At 41.3% G+C, this 25,273-nt stretch overlaps 2 protein-coding genes across 3 annotated transcripts in view; both read right to left on the reverse strand.

The window, feature by feature from the left end:
* The window catches only part of scube3 (signal peptide, CUB domain, EGF-like 3), a 73,012-nt gene extending 63,671 nt beyond the window's left edge, over nt 1-9,341 (reverse strand). For both annotated transcript variants that reach the window (XM_067592784.1, XM_067592783.1), the window contains exon 1: nt 8,531-9,341. In XM_067592784.1, coding sequence (XP_067448885.1) covers nt 8,531-8,630 — 100 coding nt within the window. In that variant the 5' untranslated portion in view covers nt 8,631-9,341. The remainder of the gene's footprint in view (nt 1-8,530) is intronic.
* A 7,394-nt stretch (nt 9,342-16,735) lies between these two features.
* On the reverse strand, nt 16,736-23,864 carry LOC137184794 (specifically androgen-regulated gene protein). The gene is made up of 4 exons (XM_067592794.1): nt 23,678-23,864; nt 19,430-19,624; nt 18,650-18,812; nt 16,736-18,539 (listed from the first exon to the last, which is right to left on the reverse strand). Exons 2-4 carry the CDS (start codon nt 19,532-19,534, stop codon nt 16,969-16,971), a joined length of 1,839 nt encoding a protein of 612 aa, XP_067448895.1. The 5' UTR covers nt 19,535-19,624; nt 23,678-23,864; the 3' UTR covers nt 16,736-16,968.
* Nucleotides 23,865-25,273: the final 1,409 nt, after the last annotated feature.

A 25,273-nucleotide genomic window follows, 5' to 3' on the forward strand; every position in this document is an offset into this window, starting at 1 on the left:
CTAAGTAATGCACTCCTTCCAATTGTTTAGTCTACAACTGTCTGCTTCTGTATTACGCAAACGCTGATATATAATGGATGTGTATTCGAGGTGTCTTCATTACAACACTTCAACCAACTCCAGCCAACACATACAACTTCTTTGTATCTACTTCTTCAATCTGTTGACGCCTTGGTGAGCATTTTCTGGTGTGCGGGTTCCAACCAAAACAGACAATGATGAGCCTGTGGAGCAAGTGGACTCAGCATGTGTCATTTATAAAACATTTCTCAAGGTAGCTCGGACTCAAGCTCTGTAAATAAAAAGTGGCCGTTCTCTCTGATTTTGATCATAGAGCGAGCATCTGGTGCTGTGCCTTCCCTTTAGCATGTGTGGCCTTAATAGACTATGACTCACAGACCTCCGGACCACCTCCAAAAGGAAAACACTTATTACAGTAATTAAGTGAATCATAGAGTAATACTAAGAGAGTGCAAAGAGTGACATGACACACTAAGTGTTGGAGATCTAATACATACCACACTGAATAATTGAGCATAACTTGTAACAGTTTCCCATTAGGAGATGAAGTGACAAGAAATTCATTTGTACCATTCAAGGGATTTTTTCCCCCTTCTTGGCATGTGTCCTCCTTAATGACTTTTTGGCCTCATGCAGCATATTTTATACGTGGGAAGGGTGGCACTTAGTCCAGCTGTATACCTTATATTTATACAACCAGAGCTAACTGACATGACACTCTCCCCTCTGCACACAGCAATTACATTCATTGGTGGTTGCTTTAGCCAGATACAGTACCAACTATAAAGATGGCAACGTAGCAATTACAGCACAAGTGTGATATTTTTAGTTGTTTCCTGTCAAACTGAGGTATAAAGTGAATGGTTCTCTGTGTAAGTTGTGAAGAAGGCATTAACTACCAAAGCGCAGAAATGTGAAGTTCATTGGGCTGGAACTGACTGGATATGTGGCTCATTTAAATGCTGTAAGACAGGCACAATCACTTAATGCAAACATTTCACTTACACACACATATCAAGTGTTTAATGGCTGGCCAAGCAGTACTTCTGTCAGACTGCATAAAGGGACATCAGAGCAGAAAATATAGAATCTGATCTGTTTAACCTTTACATAAAGAGGTATGAGGAACATGTCGGGGCAAATTTTAGGCATGATTTTTTGGATGATTTTGTGCAGAAGACACACAAAAATAAATAAGAAATGAAACGACTGGAAAGGTGACCTGTGTTAAGCCCAAAATATTTTCACACACACATAAGAATCAGTTATAATCTTGCCAACTGCTAGACACAGAGTCACAACTAATTAATATTTTCATAATTGAATTATCTACTGAATATTTAGTCAGACTACTGATAGTGTTGTCTGTAAAATGTAAGAATATAGTCAAAAATTGCCAAGATATTTGGCCAGAGCCTGAAGTCATGTCTTCAAATGTCTTAATATAACAAGAAAAACATCAAATGATCATATTTAAAAAGCTGGAACCAGCACAAGTTTGGTGTTTTTGTTTTGAAAAAAGACAAATGATTTAATAGTTGTTGATGCCTCTTTTCTGTCAGATCTAGTTAGATGACATTATGATTATGTTTACATTTTTTTTATTATTATTATTTCCTTAATGAAAACTACAATAAATCAATAAATGTTGTGCAATCACAGTGAGCAGTAAAACTTTGATGAATGACAGATGACAGCATTACTTGTCATTTCTTCCATATTCACTCCTCAAATTATCCGTCTCACTGCTGCATATTTTCCCTAAAGACTTTCAGAGTTTCTGTATCATCACCAGAATTATAGGCTAAATTCAAAGTGAACCCTACAATTAATCGGTGCAGCACCATGTCGTGTCTGGCAACTCTGAATAAGCTGATATAATTATAGAAATATAATTGTGTTGACATTTGTATATTAACAGAAGAAATGTTAAAAGGCTCATGCAAATGTTCTTACTTTTCCATTTCTCACATTTCCACCATCAGACACCCACTTATCTAGACTACTGGTCAATGCAAAGCATGTAATTGTCTGTTCATTCCAATGATGTGCATGTTTGAAACTGAGTTTTTCCAACGACACATGCAATTTGAAACACTTTATACATATACAAACACACACACACACATATACATATATATCTTTTTCTTTCTTTTCCATTAACGTTGATCTCTTGCAATAGATCATAAACGGTTGCCAATGATTTCTCTAGATGTGTCCAATATAAGCTTGAGAGTGATACAAATGTCAACCAAACACTAGTAAAAAATGATATCCTTACTTTCAGATGTTGTGATCACAGCAGTAAATTTCTGCTTAAATTTCTTTTTTAACATTTATTTATTCAGGGAAATTTTTCTCTTTTGCAGTAACGCCCTGATCATATTCACAGCTGGAAGCTTTGTTGAGGTTGAGGTTAAGGACCTTGCTCAACAGCACCTCAGTTGTGGTAATGAGGGAGGGGCTGTTTTTTCACAGATTTATCCTGCTGGTCTGAGGATTGAACCAACGACCTTCCGGTCACAAGCCAACTTAACTAACCTTTAGGCCATCACTGCCCTGCTGGAAGGACCGGATGCCTGTATGATTAATAGTGCAATAATTTAAACAAAAGAGCAATGAACAACCAGTATTTCCCATTAATCAAAAGTATAAGCTATTACAGTCTGCAATGAATTTATATCCTGAGTTCACCAGAGGTGATTAAATACTACAGAGGGTCATATGGTTTTCCCATGCCTCTGTGCATTGAGGAAGTCTCAAATTCATCAGTTAAGTCATCCTTCTTTCTACCCAGAATGCATTGGCCAGAACCCACCAAATAAATAACTTTTTTTTCATCTGGATTCCTTGATGTATTGGGTTGGATTTTTCCATTACTAAGCAGAATAAGAGCATTTCCTTTCACTTCCAGCAGTCTCTAAAGCTGGCGCTCACCATCAGGAATGTAAACATACACAGTCTGTAAACAAGGCTCTCTCTGACCCCCAACCCCCCTCCAACAACGCTGACCACCGCAGACCAGCCTAATGACGTCCCTCCCTGACCCCCCCAAACTCTCAAAGAGAGACGCAGCCCCATTATTCAGCCAAGAGGTCAGAGGAGGGAGCGGGCAAGAGGCCGAAAGAGGAGGAAGGATGGTGTGGTGTCGGCCTAAGAAAGTAAAGAGACTGAAATGACAGTCCCACTGATATCCTCTCCTGGATCACAGTATCCCCAATCAGTGAGTAATGGAACAGAAAAACAAATGTGGGCTCTGTGGTGGGGGGTTAGAGGATTAATGATCTAAGAGCTGCTGCAGCTGGCTGAGGGACGGCACCGAGGTTCCTCAGCGAGCCATCAGCACTTGTGGAGGGGGCTCTAGAGGTGAGTTTAAGACTTGCGGTGGGGGGGGGGTCAGAGTCCCGTCAACACTGACTCGATCCTCCCCCGAAACCAACAGGGATGTTGTCAGCACAGCACCGCATCTGTACAGAGAACAAAGGCCGCTGACAGGGTGAAAGTGAAAGAGAGGAAAAGACGGGAGCAGGGGAGAGACTTTTCTAATTTTAACCACAGAAAAGCATCACAGGCCTCATTTGGAACATATTGTTCAGATTAAAGCTTGATAAATAAACAAGCTAGTGTAGATAGTTTCTACAATCCTTACTCCTGACTGCAGGGAATTCTACCACCGGTCACTGGTGTTGCATACAAAGCGGTTGTCCTTGTGTTCTCAGGAAAGTTTGGGTGATTTAAATTACATTTATTTTCCTTCCTCTGTTACACACACAAATCTACAGCCTTGTCAGCCCTGCAACCATTCTAAATGAGGTGACAAACAGTGGTCACAAAGGCCTCACTGGTTGCTGATAAAGTGATTTTCTGCTTGGGGAAGAGAGAAAAAGGTACCGTGACAGAGGGATCACCAGCAGCTGATGGCTTCCCCTGGAGAGCAACAGGAAATCTGCATTGTCCACAGGTTATGGTTTTGTTTGACTGTCACCTAACATTCATACTGCATATAAAATGTATAGAACAGAGCAATGGTTGCTAACCACGGAGATTACTGTATCCATGTAGATGATGAAAGAAGGCAGTAGCAAATTGAAGGAAAAGCAGAAATGACAATCACTCTGACCACAAACACACACACACACACGATTTACAGGAGATTTTAAATCAATGCTGGAAACATTTGACTTAATGTAGATACAGAAATGCAGCATTCAAACTTTATCTTGAGCCTTGCAACAGAGTGGAATGATAGCCTAGTTCTTGTTTTTCTAACTTGTGAATATAAGAAAGACACACTAGCTCTTTTTTTTTTTAATGGCCAGGAGAAATAGATTGATTAAATGTTAATTTTTTAGAAAGTGCACTCATATAAATTCTCATTTGGAGGCCTTGAGCGGGTAAGTCAGATTTCTTTAGGCCAGAATCTTTGACACTCTGTTGCAGAGAGGAAAATGTCTTGGTTTTACATTCCAGCAGCCAGGATGAAAGTGAGCAACTGTCCAGAACGAAGGCCCACTGAATCGCCTCGGGTCACATCTTGTGCCAGACAGCTTCGACTTTACATGTGCCTGTAAACATGGTACTCACTCCGTCTGTGGCTGCACCCTGCCTCCCTTAAAACTGAACTAAAATGTTTGTACTGAGCTGCACACTGAAGTGGTGGAATTAGAAAAACACGGCACAGTAAACCTGAACCATTCCCTCTTTTTAAAAGATGACCCATCTATAAAGGAGCCTCATTTTGGGAAGTGAAAGCACTTCTGCCTGCTAAGTGCAATCATTAATATCCAGCCTAAAAAAATCACTCATCTCAGTCGTACACATTCGCTTGTCCTCGCAACACACCCGCAGATCAAAGTCGTTTTCGTGATTCATACCGCATTGCTCTTGGACAGAATTGTTATCAAGTGTTTTCACCACTCAAGTAATGCCAAGATAATAATCTCTCTGCTCTCTCGGCTGCTCTGTAACAACATGTACAGTGGTATTGGAGCACCACTTGTCAGGCAGATGCTATCTAAGTGTGTCTGCTGAGTGGTAAAGTGAAGCCGGATTGATCCCCTCCACCCACTCATCAGCGAGTGACCGAGGGCTACCCCGAGGCTCAACCTGCCTCAGACACTCTGATCATAACGAAAATACAACTATCTGTCACTGCATGCCTGCCGCAGAGAGAGAGGAGACATACAAAGACAAGCTCGGCTCTTAACATCACATGAGAGTACTTTTTGTTTGGAGGGGGGGGGGAGTATTTACTGGTTAGGAGCTCATCTGCTTTAATTGGGGAGATTATAATGAGTGGTAGGAGACAGGAGAAATAAATAGTTGACATGTCACCTGGCTGATACATATGTCACGCAGACACACAATGTCCTTAACTCCTCAATGCCAAGGAGCATCCCCATGAGGGTAGTAGAAGTCTTATTTTTTCCTGGTTGACCTGAATCCATCTTCTATTCGCAGGCTGTTAAAAATGACTTTGTCAAAAATTGTGCTCCTGCAACTTGGCAGACATAAATGGGAACTTTTGCATCAGCTTGTTTTAAAGCATATCCAGTCTCCGAGGGGATAACAGCTCGACAAATACCACTGCAGGAGCTTGTCAGGACTCAGTGGCACTGCAAAAACCACACAACCTGAGAAACGTTGGAAGGCAAAGGTGATGAAAGAGGAACGGCAAAGTGGTGTCAAAATGTTAAAGTGAAATGACTGGCCATGTTCACAGAAGACGGTGCCCCCCCCCCACCCCTCCCTCCCCTTCTTTCTTTCTGCTAAACAGCAAACGCTCAGAGAAGTTCAAGGCCAAAGGGATAGGCAGACATAAAAGCCCCATTCAAAATGCTTCTTTTATGTGGCTTCACATACGGTTTCAAAGAACTGTCCAAATTACCACAGACATAACCCTTACACTGTCTCTCCCTGTGACTGTCCCAATTACACGTATGCACACACACACACACACACACATACGCTGACACTCGCATGCTTACACAGACCTGCAGCACATCCAGCCTTCTATCAAGCAACAAAAGTGGGCTGGACAGGACTGGAGAAAGTATCGAAGGGAGCAGAGAGAGCTGTGTACGTCTTTTTTTTTTTGTTGCAAAAATATAAATAGTGCATCGGCTGACAGTGAGGTGTCTGACACAGTGGGTGTATTGCAGTCGTTGCTTATGGCTGACAGAGAAAAAGCTACAGCTACTTTATTAAGTGCAAAGGAAAGGAAGCGAGGACAAAGCAAACAAAGCAGGAGTTGGGTGAAAAAGGAAAGGGGTGAGTGAGTGTCGGGGGTGGGTGGGTGTGTGAGTGTGTGTGTGTATGTGGGGGGGGGGGGGTGTTTCTTCCCTCCATCTCAGCTCATAGTGGAGACTCGGGCAGCATCTCTAGGTAAGCCTCCCCGTCACTTGGGCCTCATATTGCCAAGGCTTGCTCGGTTCCCACAGTGTGTCCGGGCCTGGATCTGGCCTTCCTGCCCGCTCAGGCAGCCCTGCATCTTTAGACCCCCAGGCCCCGGAGCAGAGGTTACACCAACACAGCCAGCCACAGCAGCATGTCAGCCCCACACCAACCGTTGCCTTGGTGCCGCTGCATTAGCGAAGAGCTCCTGACTCTGTTCGGGGGAAAGTGATTTGCCATGACGTCTATGGCTCCCCTCTTTCCTTCCCCTTCTCTTTTCCTCGCTTGTCGCTGCTCACTCACTAAGAAACCTCCTCTCTCTCACTGTCTGTCTCTGCACCCTTAATCTCTCCTGTTTCCCTAGTCTCATTTTTCCCTTCTTTGTCATTCTCTCCACCACATCCTCAAATCTTCCCTCCCTCATTCCACTGCTCTTTCACTCTTCTTTTTTTTTTTTTTCCTAGAGTAATGACTGATGCCTGAAACACAGTACCATGATTAGGCTGACATTGATGAAAGACAAAGACTCTTGTCGGCAACATCTGCGTTGAATAAATATCGAGCTGACAAATTGTGCATTTTTTATAGTCATTGTTCATCCCTCTGTTTCTCCATTTTTCAAAATTGTTCCCAGCTTGCAGACTTGTCAGTGCCACTGAGTTGCCACCAACATCAAACACAATATTTATTTTCAGTTAGGCACAAAATATGCTCCCAAATAACTCCAGAGCCAAACACAGCCAATGTGTCACTGTGGAGCTGCTGCTGGCCTTGCACCGATAAACAGGAACTGGAGAAGCCTATCAAGTGGTCGTCCACGGCGTTTCACTCAGTGACCAACAAACAGGTGCATGCCATTACAGACCAACACTCATACAGCAGCATTCCACACTACAAGGAAGTGTGTAATCGATGTTGTGGAAAATAAAGTGAGAAAAAAGTAGTTCTAATTGCAAAATGTAAATATTGAGTTTTCCCACAAGTGGGGGCAGACCACCCAGGATGCAAAATAGTCACCCACCCCCTTTCTCTTTTTGCCTTGTCGACCGCCCGAGAGATGTCTTTTTGTGTGTGCGAAACATCACCAACCACAATCAACACTCACACAGAAACCATGATGTGTCTTTGCATGCAAATACTTCTGGCAGCCCTGGCTTGGCATTTGTATTGTGGGAAAATTAAGTGATGAAAACCTGAAGGAGAAGGCTAAGTGAATCAGAAATTGAGTGTTTAACGTTGTGTCTTACTCATTCCCGTAAGGTGCCAGAGTTTTGATTCAGGCTGCCCTTGTCTGGTCTGAATAATTTCTCACAAGACAAGAGAGCAAGAGGGCAGCCAGCTGGGCAGGACCGTACTGTAGCTGCAGTGTCTGACAGATAGAGACTCCTGCGTGTGTGTGTTACAGGCTGGTGTCAAATACTTGTCTGGACTGTGACAAATACCTCCTGGTAGTCTCACTACAATTACTTGCAGGACTAGCTATGAAACATAACTGTTCACACTGCCGATGCTGTTTGAAGATCAAAGACAAGTGTTTTGTTTTTTTTTCCAAGACAACAGCAATCTCAATTCTATTCCATTCAATTCAATAGGCTTTATTGGCATGACATTTGACATGTGTTGCCAAAGCACAATTACGATTATGAAAGACTCAAAAATTAATTTAAGCCAAGGATGTTTCCTTTCTTTTCTGCCTTAGCAAGACAGCATAAATACAAGCAACTGAGCATTCTGGCACAACAAAAGAGCAATTAAGTGATTACAAAATGACTTAATCAACAGAAAGCCTCTGCTTGAATCAAACTGAAAACAAAAGTGATGAATTAAAGTATCTAAAACTTTATATATGCACTCTACATTTCAAAAGATCCTGCTTTTAACTTCAACCTTAACTTTAACTCCTGCTTAAAATCACATGAACTGAAGTCTAATTTATTCAGACACTTGATTTACACTTTGAGGAAAGCACTGAAGTGACATCATAACCAGCTTTCCAAATGCATCCAATAAATCTATTAATTAGGCACGCAGCAGTCTAGTAAAAAAAAAAATAAAAAAACAGCACATTTTCAGCCATCAGCAGTTAGATAAAGACATTTTTGACGTGAAAACTTACCTTGAGTGGTTTTACTTCCTGAAGCTGACTGCTGGACAAAGGCGACCAGGCAGAGACCTACAAATCCAAAGCTTGCGCGTATCAAAACGTGCATATACATGTTAACTTTCACTGTAGTTCAACACGAGCACTTTTTGAAGATCTACGATGCGCAAGAGCACATACGAGGGTGTGTGTGTGTTTGCGTGTGTGTGTGTATGTGTGTGTGTGTGGTATAAAGGTCTCTTGTTATTCCCTCTGAGCACCCGCTGACAGGATACTGTGCGATCCCTTTTCCCTCTTTACGCCTGTTTATCTGAGTTTCAAGTGATCGGGGTTGAGGATAGCCCGACAACGCGGAGCGCAGGAACGCTTTTCTGTTATCATGTTTCGAGCCAGACCAATGTCAATTTAAGAAAGGGAGAGGGAGAGAGAGCGGGAGAGAGAGAGAGAGAGAGAGAGAGAGAGAGAGAGAGAGAGAGAGAGGAAAAGAGAGAGGGAGAGATGGAGTGGAGCGGCGGGGTTGGAAGGGGGAGGAGAGAAGAAGAAGCGTCCGCGCTGCGCTCCGGACTCCTCTGCTGCTCCTTCTCTTCTCTAACTGGCTCTCACTGTTTCTTCTTTTTTTTTTTTTTTTGTTCAGTGAGAATTAACACACAGGTGCTGGTTGGATTGAAGGTGGACCGGGGTTACCACGTGCACGGTGGGTCCGGCTCGTGCAGGTCACCTGGTCGGTGCCACCTGCGCAAAAAAAAAAAAAAAAAAAAAAAAAAAAAAAAGTGGCCCGTCACGTGGTGAAAGCAATGGCTGAAAGGGGGGGACAAGAGGGCGGATAGATTTATAAATGGCTCAGATGGAAAACAGTAATTGCCTGTAGATTGCATTTTGCTCTCACACTTTAGCAAACTACATGAGACAGTCCAACAAACCAATTCATTGGCTCGTGCACAGCATTGATTTCCATGTGATGATTACTGTTACACCCCCTCATCTCACTGATGGAAGATTAATGTTGTCTTTAAAACAGACATTTAGTAAAACCAACAGAATGTCGACACCACTCTTAACTATATCATCCAATTTGAGAGGAAAAAAAATAAGATTCAAATTATCTTTATCCTATCTGCCGATACTTGCTCACTGAATGGAGCTAAAAGTTCAGCTGACAGAGTTGAGCACCAAATTTGCAAAACCTATATGAAAATGGAAAATGAAAACCTACAGTTTTTATTTTATATCTCAACTGATTTCCCTGCATATCATCCTCATCCCAAGGTCAATTGGGGCCCTTGAGCAATTTCATATCCCTGTCATAGCTGGAGCCAGTCCCCTGAAATCCACTTAACTGAGCTTGTAACTTGTATTAGAAAATATGCACATGAAGGGAAATTAGATTTTTAATACAAAAAAAAAAGTCCTGTTGATAATAGGTTATTATGTTGAATGAATAAACTATCCCAGCTGTTCAAAATACAGTTCAAGATGAATCAGTTCGTCAGGTATAATAGCTAACAATTATTGGAACGTTGATGAAAGCTCCATGATAATCACCAAAAACAAAAAACATGGATACAAATTATATTTTGTGTCATCTGGTTCCAAAACCATAACCAACACCACATTATTCACTCTTCAGTATTGAGTATTGAGACATTGCCCGCAGGAGATTCAGCTCAACTGCCACATTCCCCTCATTGATTTTTGCTGCCAGCTCAGGATGACTAAAGCCTGCGTTGTTGTCAGAAGTCAGTAATATGGAGATTCACGGCATGAAGCCACAGGTGTGTGTATAAAGCACATACAAATCGATTCATCCATAAACAAAATAAAGATGAAACTATATCAGCATGTTAAGAATTTCGAAGTCGGAGGAGGTTTAACTCGCTTTTCACTGCCAACCATCAGTCTTCCCTGCAAATCACTGATCATGATCTGTATGCACACCATTACCCCCCCCCCAAGACCTGAAGAGGAATGAGGCTTGAGGAGTTACATGAATCAAAACAGACCTTTCTCACATTACCAAGAGCACAACCCCACTGAGCTACTGTGCCACATTTCACCGGCAATGACATATGAAACATTTGTTTTCAGGATGCATCCTGCGGAGGAAAAAAAAGCATCTGTATCCCCCACACCTGCTACCGCCTCCTGCATTATCACCTAAATTAATCAGATGTGTTGATGCATTTATGTTTGCTTTTCAACGTACGGGCAGATTCTACACTATAATTATCTTGCCTGCTCCCATGTGCAATTTTTTTCTTAATCAATTATAATTAGGGCTTCACAATGAGACTGATTGGAGATAACAACTCTACTTTCTTCAGACTATGCGGAGAATTTGAAATATACAATCTGAAAATTGTATGATGCCAGAAAGGGAGCGGAGAGGATTATTTTTCATTATCTTTAGCCAAATTTTGTCATTACCTGTCCTTAAAGATTCTAAGTCAAAATGTAACTACCTTAGATTCAAAGGCAGATATTTAATAAACAAAATAATTTCATATGGTTTCCCATGCTGCCTCCATATTTTTGCCAGGAACTAGGGGCCTCGATAAATAAGAGACTCAGTACAACACAATAACCTTTCGAGAATCCCTTTTTGCATCCGAAGAAGAAGCAAAAACATGTAAATCCGCAGCACAAAGTCAAGCAGTTCAATGTAATTAAAATAACATCCGTCAGGGATATGGAAATATCCCATGTCCCTGTGTCCAAATCTCTGGGTAATTGTGAGCACTTGTATAACCAAATGAGCTCAGAGTCACTTGGGGAGTTTGAGAAAGTCAGAACACGGTTGCCACAGAGCCTGAGTACAAGTCGCGCTGGAGGATCTGTACACTTTCCATGCCAACACTTCATTAAAGACAAAGGGCTGTGCACGGGCATCACACAGTGCACCAAACCCAAGCTATTTTTACACCGACAGACACACAAGGGAAGCCCAGGCAATGTTTAATTTATGATCCTCATCATGAAAAGGACTTCAGTTACACACTGGGTAAAGGGGAACGGGAGAGTGCGGAAGGTGTCGAGAGAGCAGTGAGGATCTTTCGCAGATGAGTCAACCGAAACTGCATCATATCACTTTTCAGGAAGTTTATGCAGTGTATTCATTATATTTTCTGCAGAGTAACTGACCACACCTGCCTTGACTTGTTTTGAATATGTGTATACTGTAGCACTTTTTTTCTTTTTGAATTTGAAGGTAATATAGTATCAGTGTGACTGTAACTTCTTCTTTCAAGAGTTTAAGCATGGTATTATTCAGGACTGTATGAAAAATGCATGATTATACCACATTTAACAACCACCACACCTGTTCCATCTCCAACAACAAATCCCAAATCTGCCACTTTTCAGCAATCAGAAGGTAAGAAAATAAATTGTTCGAGGCAGTGTTGTTACAACCCACTTTTTATTTCGACTGGGAAATAGTGCATTCAGACAACGCTCCAACAGCTGTTCCTGTAAGATAAATGCAAGATGGATGCATGTTGGGAGGTGTCTGTGAGAGCCACCACTGTACTACACTGCATGCTAATGAACTGAGGAGTTAGGAGCCCCGCAGAGAGCTTAATGTTGTCTTCCAGATGGTCATACACAGGGACACATCACCTCAGCTCCTCATTTACTTTCTTCCGGTTCGACATTTATGCTCCCCAATTGTCTGAAAAATTTACGTGTGAAAATGCCAAAGCTCAGAGCTCAGAACTTTCCCCCCCTTTCGTCCCTTCTTTTTCCTCTCTGCAGGGGCTTCATATGTGAGGTTACCAACACCACCGCAGGCCCAGCAGGATCTCTTGGTACTCACCATGCCAGCACCACAGGGGAGCAGAGTGGCTTACTGAGTTCCACACTTTAGTACAGGCATCCCAGCGAAGGCTGTGGGCTTGCCCCAGGAATGCCTCCTGACCACAGCTTCAGTCACTGGCACTGACAGGGAGGGAGAGGGAGAGTGAAAAAGGAAATATAGTTATCAAGTTGGAAGAAAAAAAAAGAAGGTGTCACACACATCCACCCTAACTAAGTGATAGACTTAATCTTGCCTGTCAAAGACTAGTTTTGCAGCATCATGGTTGATGGATTCCAGTGGCACAAGAAGCAGTAGTGTTGCATTTGTATCACACCACTGGAAATGTCAGATGAGTTGAAACCTTCTAATGAGTGTTATCACCACAGTACCCTCAGGCTCGGGGATATGAGGGCTTGTTTTCCTCCCAAGTGAGAGCCTTTTTCATATTACCTGAACGTCGCTGCAGCAGGGAGGTAGACAAGATACGGACGGGCTTGTTAGCTGCGTGAGTGAGCGTGCGGGTGCTTGAGGGGATAAAGGCCTGTGCGCGAATTGCATCTGGTGTGTGTGTACATATGTAATCTACCGGACTCATCAAGATCAAATGAGACAGTGAGGGAGACATTGTCCTGTTAAGATCCTAAATTTAATCCTTGCTGATGAGCCCGTATCATTCAAAGTATCAATCATCATCATACAACAAAATTGAATTACAGTGCTTACTGCCTATCTGAATGCACACGCCAGCAAACACACCCACACAGAAGAGGTAGATAATACCCGTATATTTTAAGTAAACTCTTTTGATGACACAGAACTGGGCCGGGCATGCTTAAACCCCAGCACACTCAGCAGTGGCTCTGTGCCACTTTGTCTCCACTAATCCTCCATGATCAACTCATATGTGGAGAAAGGGACGAGGCTTTTTCAGACAGACAGTATGTAAGTATCTAAGTACAGAACAGGACCAGGGCAGTGGGGAAGTCCCATGAGCTCACTGTCTAGCCTGATAGTGCAGCAGCACGCCTACCTGCTCCAAATGCTAACACGAGGGAGTGTCTCGCAGGAGCTTTGCAGAGGTTCAGCTCATCTGTGTGTCATAAGATACCAAGATTATGGCCATGTTTAATTCCTCTTACCAGCGAAATGCCAAATCATGTCAGGCTCTCTCAGCTCAGCACCAGCGGTGATTAGGTTTAAGGGTCATTGTGACACTCTGATGAGTAAAACCTTCCAGCGGATCACCCACATTCAACACTAACATTCTTTGCTAATACTCTGACCTGAATCATTTCCTCTGGAAGCAACAAGATAAAGTGATTTTGTTTGGAAAGATTAAAAAAAATGCAGCCCAGATCATCAGAGTCACGCTCTTTCAAGCCCAGTCTGACCTCAAAAGCAATTTAAAAAATCTGTTAAAAAAATAACATGTCCTTCTCACGACTAAACGAATAAAGGTTTGTAACATTCAATTCCAAAAGTCTGAATGCAACAGGTCTTGTTTCCCTGACCAAAGCCAGTTTTATGAGATGTTTCATGTATCAACAGCTGCACCAAATTCATTTTAATTAGTGAATTAGAGAATTCCCAAAATCATTTTACATTTTGAAAGACTTAGCTTCAAAAAGACTTGTAAATATGAGGCAAATAAAATGGAAATTGAGTTAAAGTTATTGATTTGGGTTTTTTTGTTGCATAGCATTGCTGGCAGTGAAAGTCCTGTTAATACATACTTATTTCCCTTTCATAGAGTTAAATGGAAAACTGATTTGTAACCCCTTACCAAATACACAGCAAATGCAGTCTAATCCTCATTAATGTCCCTCAAAAACAATTTATCTGCTGTTATGACCTTATTTGATTCATATATCAGGTTGGTGAGAGGACTTAAATAATCTTCCAGAGAATAGAAATCATCAAAAAATTATGAAATGTATGCAAACACAAGACATCTGTTTCAGTGTTAATTCATGCATGCATGCATGCAAAAAAGTATCATGCACTACTTTCCACTGTTTACACTCTTGACACTATTTTTTGATCCATGTCAGTTGTGATATGCAGAATAAGTAGCAATGTCTAAATTCATCAGTTTTCTCTGCAAAAAGAGTTGAATCTGTGTATTCATCAGCATGTGATGTGAAAATATGCATATTATGTTGTGCTCTGCTCACAGTATGGTTGGTAACACTGGTACACACACACACACACACACACACACACACACACACACACACACACACACACACACACACGAATCTGGACTGCCCTCTAGTGGTCAGGCTGTCTCGGCAGAATGTTACACAGGTGTTCACAGGTTCACCAACCAGACCTCATTTTGCAGCTGCAACAAGCTGCAAACAATCAGCTACATTTTATATGGCTCTACTTAATGAACATATTATGTCATAAGGTTGTAGCCTCGTTGTGATTACATGACATTGTTGCATAGTGATTACTATAAAGCCAAAAAGAGGTCATAAAACATCTGTTTCTGTTTATTTCTTTAATCTTAAATTTCATCTTTGTAACTTCATCACACTGAGAATGCAGGAAACTAGGGAAGGTACGCAGACTGATATGGTATGTTATTCATAGCAGCTGATCTATGATGCCTACGAGGATGACAGTGAAAGTGACAGGAGCTGTCACTGAGTCCTTGTCAGTCAGGTCTGCTGGCAGCGGGACAACAGGCGGAGAAGGTGGAGAGGAACGATATCTCACATACCAGCATGCCACAGAGCAGCACAAAGCAGCCTGTGTTGGTTTGACAGCACGTAGCTGCTTCATCTTCTGTTACTATAAAAGAGAATATTCGCTATAAGCCGCACTCACACTGCAGCAGAGAAATGAAACTCTACCTACTCCTGCCTTTGGGGGTCTTATAAGCACAATAAGTAGTGTCTAATTAATGTTTTTATTGCAAATTATGCACATGCGCTTTATCTTTAAACTAAACTATTCAAAAGAATATTCAAACAACTTGGCTATTGTTAAAAGTTTCCCCTGACAGATAGTAATCAGAGGTTTACTTCCTTAGGAAAAATGTGTGAAAAGATAAACATATGAAAATATTCTATTTATAGATAATGGATTAAATGCAGAAGAAATCCTCACACACAGGGCCCACACATGAAGCGGCACTTGGCACAGATGCAGTTATTCAGAAGCACACACACACATCCAGGTGACACCCAGATCAATAAAAGATAAGAGTAATTATTATCAATTTGGACACACTATGTTGCTCCAGTGGTGAAATTCTGGTAAGCCTTTGATGTGGCTGCCTTCCAACATAGACTAAGGAGTTATGTTCTAGTCCAAAAGAGGAAAAATGAAACCCACTCCAGTCAAGTTGATTCGAAAACTTCTGCTGTGTTCTCTACAAACTCTGGTGCAAATACATATTCACAGAAATATCTTCCAAATAGAGCTTAATTTTCACAGCAGTAGTTGACCTTATGAACAAATTACAGGAAAGCGCAAATCTATTTGTCTCTAAAAGCCTGCAGCAGTGATAAAATGTTTTTCAGACCGACCGTTGGCTTGTAAATGTGCCACCATGAGCAGAAAAGGTGTTGCATAAACGGCTACACCAGGAGGTTAGAAAACAGGTTGCACCAGTTCTCTCCTCATCACATCAGATAAAGGTGCTGCAGCTGAGTGCAAAAACCGGTGCCTCAATTTTTTGATTTGACATGACACATGAGGGTGCTTTAGATGCCACCAAAGGAAAACAAATATGACATATTACAATTGCACGTAAAGGAAATTTGTGACTTGCAGACTATGTAGGTACAGTGTGTAATCAAAACAATTATAATAATGCTTGTAATTAAAGTTGTTCAATCTGCTCACGTACAACTGACATACACACTGTGACACTGCACATAGCTGCTATGTAACAGACTTATGAGTTTTGACATGTGCGTCACTATGCAACCATGCAAACCACATGTTTCAGATTCTTATCACTTACTGGCCACTGACTGTGTGCTTTGAGTAACAGTAAGGTAAGTTCTAGCAATGCAGGACATACTCTACAATTACTATCATTTACACCTTCCAATTCTGATGCACTGAAACACTGCACTGAGCAAACAGGCTCAATGCAGTCTTAAATACACAAAACTCTGCATTTTAGTACTTTCTATGACAAAAGTTCCTGTGGTCAACAAAGTGGGACTAATAATTTCATTAGAGATTAGGAAACGAAAGTATTACCAACAGTGACCTTTGAAAAAAGGAGAACTATGAGGGGAACCAGCCTCACAGTGGTGTCACCGAAACAAAGAGTCACTTGTGAGAGCAGACAATGACATGGAAATACCTGTAGATCATGAGACACGTGTCAAAATGACAAAAAAATCCATCACTGTCTCTAAAAAGTAACAATATTTAATTTACAAAAAACCACACAGCTACAGTCAGAGAGTTAGTAGTTTTATGAGAAATACAACACTGTATATATGGCTGTACAAGTAACAAATAGATGCAAGTGTCGGCATGACATCCATGTGAGGCAGTCTCTGGTTATAATAGCTTAATGCAGTTAAAATGAAAATGCATAAATATGTTGCTAAGCTGCTTCCCGAAAGTTTTGTAATGTCTTTATCAATCAATGTGGTATGTTTCTTTAAATATAGTTGTAAGATTTGCCTCAGTCCCTGAGCAGTCCTAGTTTCTTCAGAGCCTCGCGGCGGTTCTCTCCATTTTCTGCACGAGGGCAGATCAGCACACTGATACCTTGCGATCGAGGCAGCTTCTGAGAGTCTCCGGAGTGCTGGAAGACAGTGCGGGCAGGCAGGGACATCCGTGACTCCGGGTCTTTGCTGGTGGGATGGCCCGCCTGCACACCCTCTCCGTGATCACTTGAGAACTCTTTCCTACTCCCCAAAGAGGCAGGGCGCGGCCGATTGTTACGCAGCTGACTGAGGCTCTGCGCACCGCTGACGCCCTGATCGGTCTCGATGGATCCTTGAGTAGCGATATAGCTGCTTAGACCCAGACCAGAACGCTCCAAGGTGGCTGATTTGACACCAGTTTTCCTAGGTGGGGTTAGCTGTTTGACCAGAGCAGGAGGGGTCAGAGGAGGGGTCTTCGCCTGTGCATTAACTGTGGCCTTTAAAACATCTTTGACAGCGATCATTTCAGTATCTGATGAGGGACGTCCATCACTGAAAGCAGCAGGTGCTGGAAGAATATCAGGAGCTGCAGGAGTAGCTGATGGTGCAGGGACAGAGGCAGGTGGTGTGCTGTTCACATGGGTGTAAGATGGTGTTAAGGGTGGTGTATGTGAAGCTGCTGGGCTGATTGGAGAAGGAGGAGATGCCCATGACTTTCGAGTTTTGGGTGAAAGTTTGGGGCTCAGGGTGGGGCCTGATTCTGTGTCATCACTTTTAAGCAAGCCAAGCTTTCGGAGGGCCTCAATGCGGACTCTCTGAGGGTCCAACAACTGTCGGTCACTGCTAGCGGGGACCGAATGAACCAAGTTGCCATCAGAGCCTGCCGCCGATGCCTTGTGTGACTTCAGAATAATGTTGGCAGGAAGCTTCTTGGGCTTAGGGGCCACAGCAGGTGGACTTCTGGGCTCTGCTGTCTCAGACTGAGGGCTCATTAGAGGACCAGAGGCAACTGCTGGTGGATTAAGACTGGCAGGCACTTCGGATGAGGGCTTGTTTGGAGGTTCCTGTGTCACAGGGGTGCTCACTGAAGTTGTCTTTGCAGAGGCTCTCGGGTGTAGCTGCTCCAAGTCGATAGATGTTGCTGGCCTATTATTAGATGCCCCTGCAAATGGAGGAAGTTGTTTTTCTTTCTCTGGCTGTGGAAGAGGGTCTGGTTCATCCATGAAGTCTGAGGGAGGGGGGATCAGACCCAGATCTATGTCAGAGGCCTTAGTGGACTGAGCTGTAGGGACACACTGAGAATTGCCAGATCCATCAGTGGATGAACCCAACACCTCAGTCTGAGTAGTTGGTGAGGAGACTTTGTGGCCAGTAACTGATTCAGGGACTGGAGGTTTTTGTTGAGTCATGAGGTTTATTGATGAAGAAGCTGCTGTGGACTGTGGTTCAGAGGTTTGACTCAGAGCATGATGCTCAGCTTTGTCTTCAGTGGTTAATGCTCTGGATCCAGGCTCTGCTGATAAGTGAACAAGTGGTGTGGGAACTCCACAAATGAGAAATGATTTCTGGTCTCTTCCGGATTCATCAGACTTGACACCGGAAATATCTAAGAAACAAAAGAGTAATCACTGCTGTTAGTGTTGAATTAATTGCTGTTGTTTTAGTGTGAAATGCAAAACAGAATATTTAATGACATGAGCAGCCATTCGTATTTACCCTCTACTTTCATCAGACTCATTTTTTCTGCCAGGTGCCCAGAATCTGGTTCATCGTTGGATAAGCCGCTGTCCTCCTGTACTTCCAGCGCCTCAATTGTTTCCTCCAGATACATGAGACATGCCCTCTCTTCTGCAGATAAGTGCTCCATACTGTCATCACTCTGCACACAAAATAAATGCGACTGAAAAAACTATTGCATTTCGACTATGAACAGGCAATAAATTTCTCAACTCGTCAGCAATCTGTCTCTCCCATTGAACCTTAAACATGGCCATGAGAGACGGGAGAGGAACAATAGGTCAAAATTGTTTAGTGTTCAAACAGCTGCAAAGGAATGACAAATTATACGGCTCCTGTCATGTTCTTGGCCATCTTTCACTCTATATTGGCTTGTCAGGAGAATTTATTTCAGGTGACTGCAGTTGCCTGTGAACAGCTTGAGATCTTCTCCCCTCTGGTCGTCTTAAAAGAACACTCACAAATCTGGCTGAAACCCCCTGAGCAAACATGAGAGAATTTCACTTCAAACAGGTTCACTTCATCTCATCATCTTTCATTTAACCTTCTCCTGTGGGCTGTAAATGTCCACACAGACGTCATTAAAAACTGAACACAAATGTCAGTTCTTTATTTCCCCATTCCAACCAAGGACGGTAGTGCTGTCAAAACTAGTGTTTATTGAGATACACCAGAGGAAACTAGTAAGAGTAAAATATGTCAAACTGATAAGAAACTGGGACAGACGAGAGAGATGAGGGTATCCACAGCAGCACTCACATAGCCAGAGTTCATGCTGATTACACTGTCGCAGCTCCCAGCACTGTCCATATTACTCAAGGATTCCATGGCAACGCCGCCTGGCCACGTGTCACTCTTCGGCATTGCACAAGGAAGAGGATGAGGGCAGGACCGGGGCTTCACGGTCCTCTTATGATTGTGTAAATTTCACCAAGGATCAGTCTGAGGAAGAATCTGAAAGGTCAAGGAGAAACAGGGTAAAAACTGGAATCAGAGAAAATCTCCAGTTGTGGTGCTGCTACCTTGACAACATATTACAAGTTCATTTAATTGAACACAATTTAACAAGTACTTCCCACAACTGGTAAACATGAGAGGAAGCCATAGTCTGAGGCTGAAAATAGCTCGCAGAATTAGTTTGTCAACATCACAGCGACAACTGTTAATTTGTGTGATAAATGAAAGCCATTAATGAAAGCTGATAGTTAAATGATCCTCATAATGTAATAACTCCCCTATTAATGTAACAAAAGGCATTTGAAATGCCAAAAGTGCTGTCACAGTCACTGTGATATATTAAAACGCAACCAGTTATGCTAGTCGAGCCATTACATAAATCAATGTATGAGCTGGTAATAAAATGTATTTACTCATAAAATATGGCCATGATTCATGTGCAGTCCTGAGATTATTGGGGTTTTGGTATGTTGACATGAAGGTTGATATTTGTGTAATGCAAAACATTTACAGTTATATCACTTATTCACATATTCATCCCTTTCTTAAATGTGGAACAGTTGATAACCAAATGGATGATTGTGAGTAGAGTTGCCAACTATTAAATTAATTGGCAACTATTTTGGTGATCGATTCAACGTTTTGAGTCATTTTTTTAAGAAGAAAATTTCCAAATTCTCTGATTCTAGCTTCTCTAATGTGAATATTTTCTGGTTTCTTTAGTCGTCTGTGACAGTAAACTGAATATATTTGGGTCATGGACTGTTGGTCGGAACAAAACTAGATATTTGAGGACATCACCTTTGGCTTGATTGAAATTTATGGACCAAACAACTAGTCAATTAATCGAGAAAATAATCAACTATTAATTGAAAATGAAAATAATTGTTAGTTGCAGCCCTAATGGTGAGTGGAATCTTTGCCATTGTTCCTTCATCTGTTTCATTTTAGAAAGGTGACATTAAGTTTTGAAAGAGGAAATATATCATTCTTCCTCTTCCTCAATTAAAAGTTGAATTTACAGGTAATAAAACACACCCTTGCTTAATTCAACTGCCTTACGTTGTCTGGTATAACCAGTACAATATGGTGGCTAATGTTAACGAACATTAATAAACTTTAGATAGATTCTGCTGTATACTGAGTCAATTCACTGACTTCTTCTCTTCTCTTGTCATTATTCTGGTGCAAACAGACATATAACTTCAAAAAAATGAAATGATTATTCATATTATTTTAGGTTTACTACTTTAGTAGCTGTCGGTAGACCTGCATTCAAATTATTCCAGTAACAGAAAGCAGGAAGAGGATATTTTTTTGCATGGTAGCACTCCAGAAATGCTGTGCACATAATCTGTATTCATACAGCGATGCTTAAAACATTGTTTATTAACTGTCATTCCAGTCACTATGATCCAGCCATCAAGAGAGAAATGTTCATCTTAGTTGATGAATACGCCTTCACACACACACACACACACACACATACACACACACGCTTGACGTCATGTAGAATCTGCATAAAGACAGTTGATGTGCTGTGTTATGTTACAACGCTACACAGCTTACTTTTGTTTCCTGCTTATTATCCTTTGCATATTACCACTGACAGGTCAGGCATGAGGAAAGTGTGTCAACCAAAAACTCAAAGGATTATTACTGGCTCTTCATTTAGCGTGCTATTCTCCTTATCTGGTGAAGTGATACAAGAAGAGGGATTTTCTAAATCCTCACTAATAGACGGCTGATTTAGACACACATACCCATCAGTAAGTGAAGTCACAAAACCTTGGAGAAAGGGCCACTTAAAGCAAAGCTCTGTCCTCCTTACTTTCCCTTTCAAGAGCTTAACATGTATTAGTGCGTGCCAAAGGCAAATACCACAACAATGAAGAAAAGTTGAGACATAAAGGGACAATATTTGATGAAGTCGAGTTAAGACTTTATAGTGGATTTTGGCTAAATAGGTCACAGAAATGTATTATACTGTATCCCATGATAAAGGCTTTACAACCTGTTATATGGCTTATTCATCACGTAGCTGCACCCACACAATCGGGTTCAGGTGTGTGTGTGAGAAGCAGAAGAAAGCTAACTTTATTGTTCTCTTATCTCAGAGAACATTTGATTAAATATATGAGAGCAACGTAATTAAAGTTTCCCTTTATGAGTCAGTGCCACTGCTACCTGAGGTCTATGATCCTAACTGCATGAAGGCTGGGAGTTATAATTACTGGGTCATGAAGTTGATCCAGGTACAAACACTCATTCAGTGTTTTTGTCCACCACAAACAATGTGTCCCTCTGTCAGTACAAGACAGTTCGAATTTCAATTATGTGTGATTCAAGATGTGTTTTTTTCTTGGACTACGTGTATATTTCGTTACGGCAGCTTAAACAAGGTGAGGAGATTAAGCAGAGGAATTTTAGAAATGCAAGATAATGATGATAAAACAAAGCTCCCCTGAAGTTTATTGAGGCAGCATTTCAGAGGCAGCAGATTCAAGTATTTTTGGGCTCAATATATTGACTACTTTTAGGTAAAAAAAAAAAAAAAAAAAGAATAAATATGTAAACAACTCAGTATGTTTCCACCAGAATCGTATTCCTTGTTGTGTGTTGAGGGGACTTTGAAACAGCTTTTGGAAAATACAATTTAGGGAAAATGTAACTGAACAGGAGATTCTGCACCATTTCAATGTAAACGTGGATAAACCGTTCCAAACTATAATATCACTTGTAAATTGAGTCAGCCAAGTGTGTCGTCTGGTGATCTTTTATTGACTTTACAGCGCTGCCAAGAGCAATGACATTTTTGGCCTTTTGCCTTGAACACACAGCAAGGACAGTTGGGGAAAAAACCTGATCACCAACACCCACATTCACACATGTTTTCTGGAAACAAAAGCTAGTTGACAAAGCACCCACTGGTTTCCCAGTGAACGCTTTAGCCACTAATTACAGTCCCTCCTATTAGGGCATTCAGATCAGCAGAGAGAGAGAGAGAAACAGACAAATGTCCAGGCTTTAGCAGTTAACACCTCTCAAACCTGAACAAGGCAACAAACCTGCAGGGCGGCAGTTGGAAAACTCACTACACCCACAGCTGAGTCAGGATTTAATAGTGACAGGAATGTCACTTTGCTTGCTTCCATGTCTTAATGACAACTCTTAAATTCAGCCGAGCGCTCTGATGTGACTGGGCGTTTCACTTAAATTACAACTCAGCTTTGATAAAGGGGAGGATCAACTCCAGGTCTTTAATGTGATTACTGTGAGAACAGCTGCGCAGTTTATGAGCCAGAGTTACAATCACAGGAATCATCAGTTAGAGTCTGTGATGACAAATTACAAGAAGGGTGGGGGGGGGGGGGGGTCCAAAAATGTGAAGTATGTGTTCAAGGGCAGCCAGACTGAGAACTGGTTTAATAATTAACAGTAAACAAAAGTTCATGGTGAACACCATGTTGTGCAACTCACAACCTGCTGGAGTGAACAGAAATATTTCATTAATGTTTAGCTTGGCACCTTGTCCCACTTAAACGACTATTATTGACATTTAGTTGCAAATATTTGCACTTTCCCTGACTCATTGTCTACTCACTAAACCACAAAATATTCAGTGATTAAACTCTTATGATCCATGAGTTATCTTCCGAAAGAAATACATGCTTCCATGAAGTATGAACGGTGATTGGTTATGCTGGTAATATGTGGGACTATTTAATACTAGCAGTTCTTTTTTTCTGAGGACTTGATTCTCCATTTTCATTCAACTCATCTCATCTGAGGCAGGATGACATTATCTGTCAAATATTGTCACCCACACCCATAATCCCTCATCAGCTACAGGAAAAATAAAATACAAGTATGAACAGTATGACTGGAGATCATAGTTTGTTCTCACCAAATGACTCACACTCACCAGTCTAAACAAGGGTGATTAAAATGAAACACACATTGATTTATAGTTTTTAAATACTTAAACAACTTTTTCCTCGTAACTAGTTCCTCCTCTGTATCCATGAATAAAACAAACATCGCACTCACTTCCAACGCAATGATTTCCTGATAATTGACCGGAGATGTTGGAGAAATGAAGTCGTGCAGCTGTGCGGACAGAAACGAGCTGTTTCCAGATGTCAGTCCATCGCGGCGGCGGCGACGGCAGTGCACCTCACTCCCCTCCGGCAGCTGCACTGTTCCTGGAAGCACAAACTACACGAAGAGAAGTGACAGGAGGAACAGGTGGGAAATAATTGCACCCAGGTGAGCCAATTAGCTTTCCGGACAGGTTGGTGCGCGGCCAATCAGGGAACGTCTGACTGGGACGTTTCCAAGGAAGAGCCAATCGACTAACAGTCTCCTGTATATTTATTCCCCATAGCAGAAGTAGAAAAAAATAACTTATATAAGTCATGTTCAGTGAATATGAGTCACTGGCAAAACATCGTGTGTATAAATATTTAAAATAATAAGAGAAGTTTTGACATTTGTTTTAATTTGATCTAATTGTATAATAATCCATGTCAAGCAAATTTAACAAACTGCCTTCACAGAACTCATTTACAATCAGTAATTTATCAGGTGTGAACTGACAAGTGTCAACATCAGTGTCTAGATATAAAACCAGTACCACTTTCTGATAAGACACACTGGTTTATAAGTAGTAATCAATGGTTATATGAATGCTATAACAATAAAATAATGTAATGATGCGTCATAGATCAGTTATAATCCAGTAATAAGAACAACTTTGTGAAATATCAGTTTATTGTCCTGCATGTGACACTTGTTTTAAGCTCTTAAATTAATTAAAGAGACCCTTCAATTTATTGTTAACTAATTAACAACTTATTAACATTTACTACTGTTGACTGGATGGATTGATCTGGTATTTAATGTCTGCAATGAACTTTGTAGTCTGTTTTTGAAAAGTGCCCTACAAATAAAGTTATTATTACTATCATTACCTATTATTAATGACTTATTAACATTCTTAACTGCAGACTTGTTGGCTTATTAGAAAGCAAGAAACCCCTGAGTTTTTATTAACAATTATAAATGCATTACTTCTGAATAGAAAGAATACACACAAGCTGATAACCCCAAACTTGTTACTGTTAATGGCTTAAAATAAACATATAAGGCACTGTATTTTCTGCATTTAGAGTTCTTTGCTACAAAGTGGAACCATAAAATGGTGCCTTGTTCTCTCATGTGGGCCTATCCTTAAAAAAACATACACTACATGACTTGTCTTACTAACTATTTGTATTGTTTATAGGCTGGGCGCTGTAGAGTCTACGTCAGTTTGTGAATGTTGGAGTGCAATATCAGCCTCACAATCAGCCACACTGATCTGTTTTCCAGGAACAGCAGAATACATCTCTGACGTCTGTCACATATCTATGAAAATGAGCGGAGGTGTAAATTCATTTTCCCAACTGATCTGTTGTTGTGTTGATGTTTTCATGTCAGCCAGTGATGTCACGTCACAAGAACTGGGTGATTTAAAGGTAATTTCATCCATCACTTTGTAAATGGTTCAAGTGTGAGACAAAATAACAATAAGATGAAATTAAATAACATTATGGCATATTTGCAATAATCAATTTAACATTTTGGGTAAAATGTTCACAGTAC

The sequence above is a fragment of the Thunnus thynnus genome, chromosome 6 (assembly GCF_963924715.1).
Source record: "Thunnus thynnus chromosome 6, fThuThy2.1, whole genome shotgun sequence".
In the NCBI taxonomy this organism is placed as follows: Eukaryota; Metazoa; Chordata; class Actinopteri; order Scombriformes; family Scombridae; genus Thunnus; species Thunnus thynnus.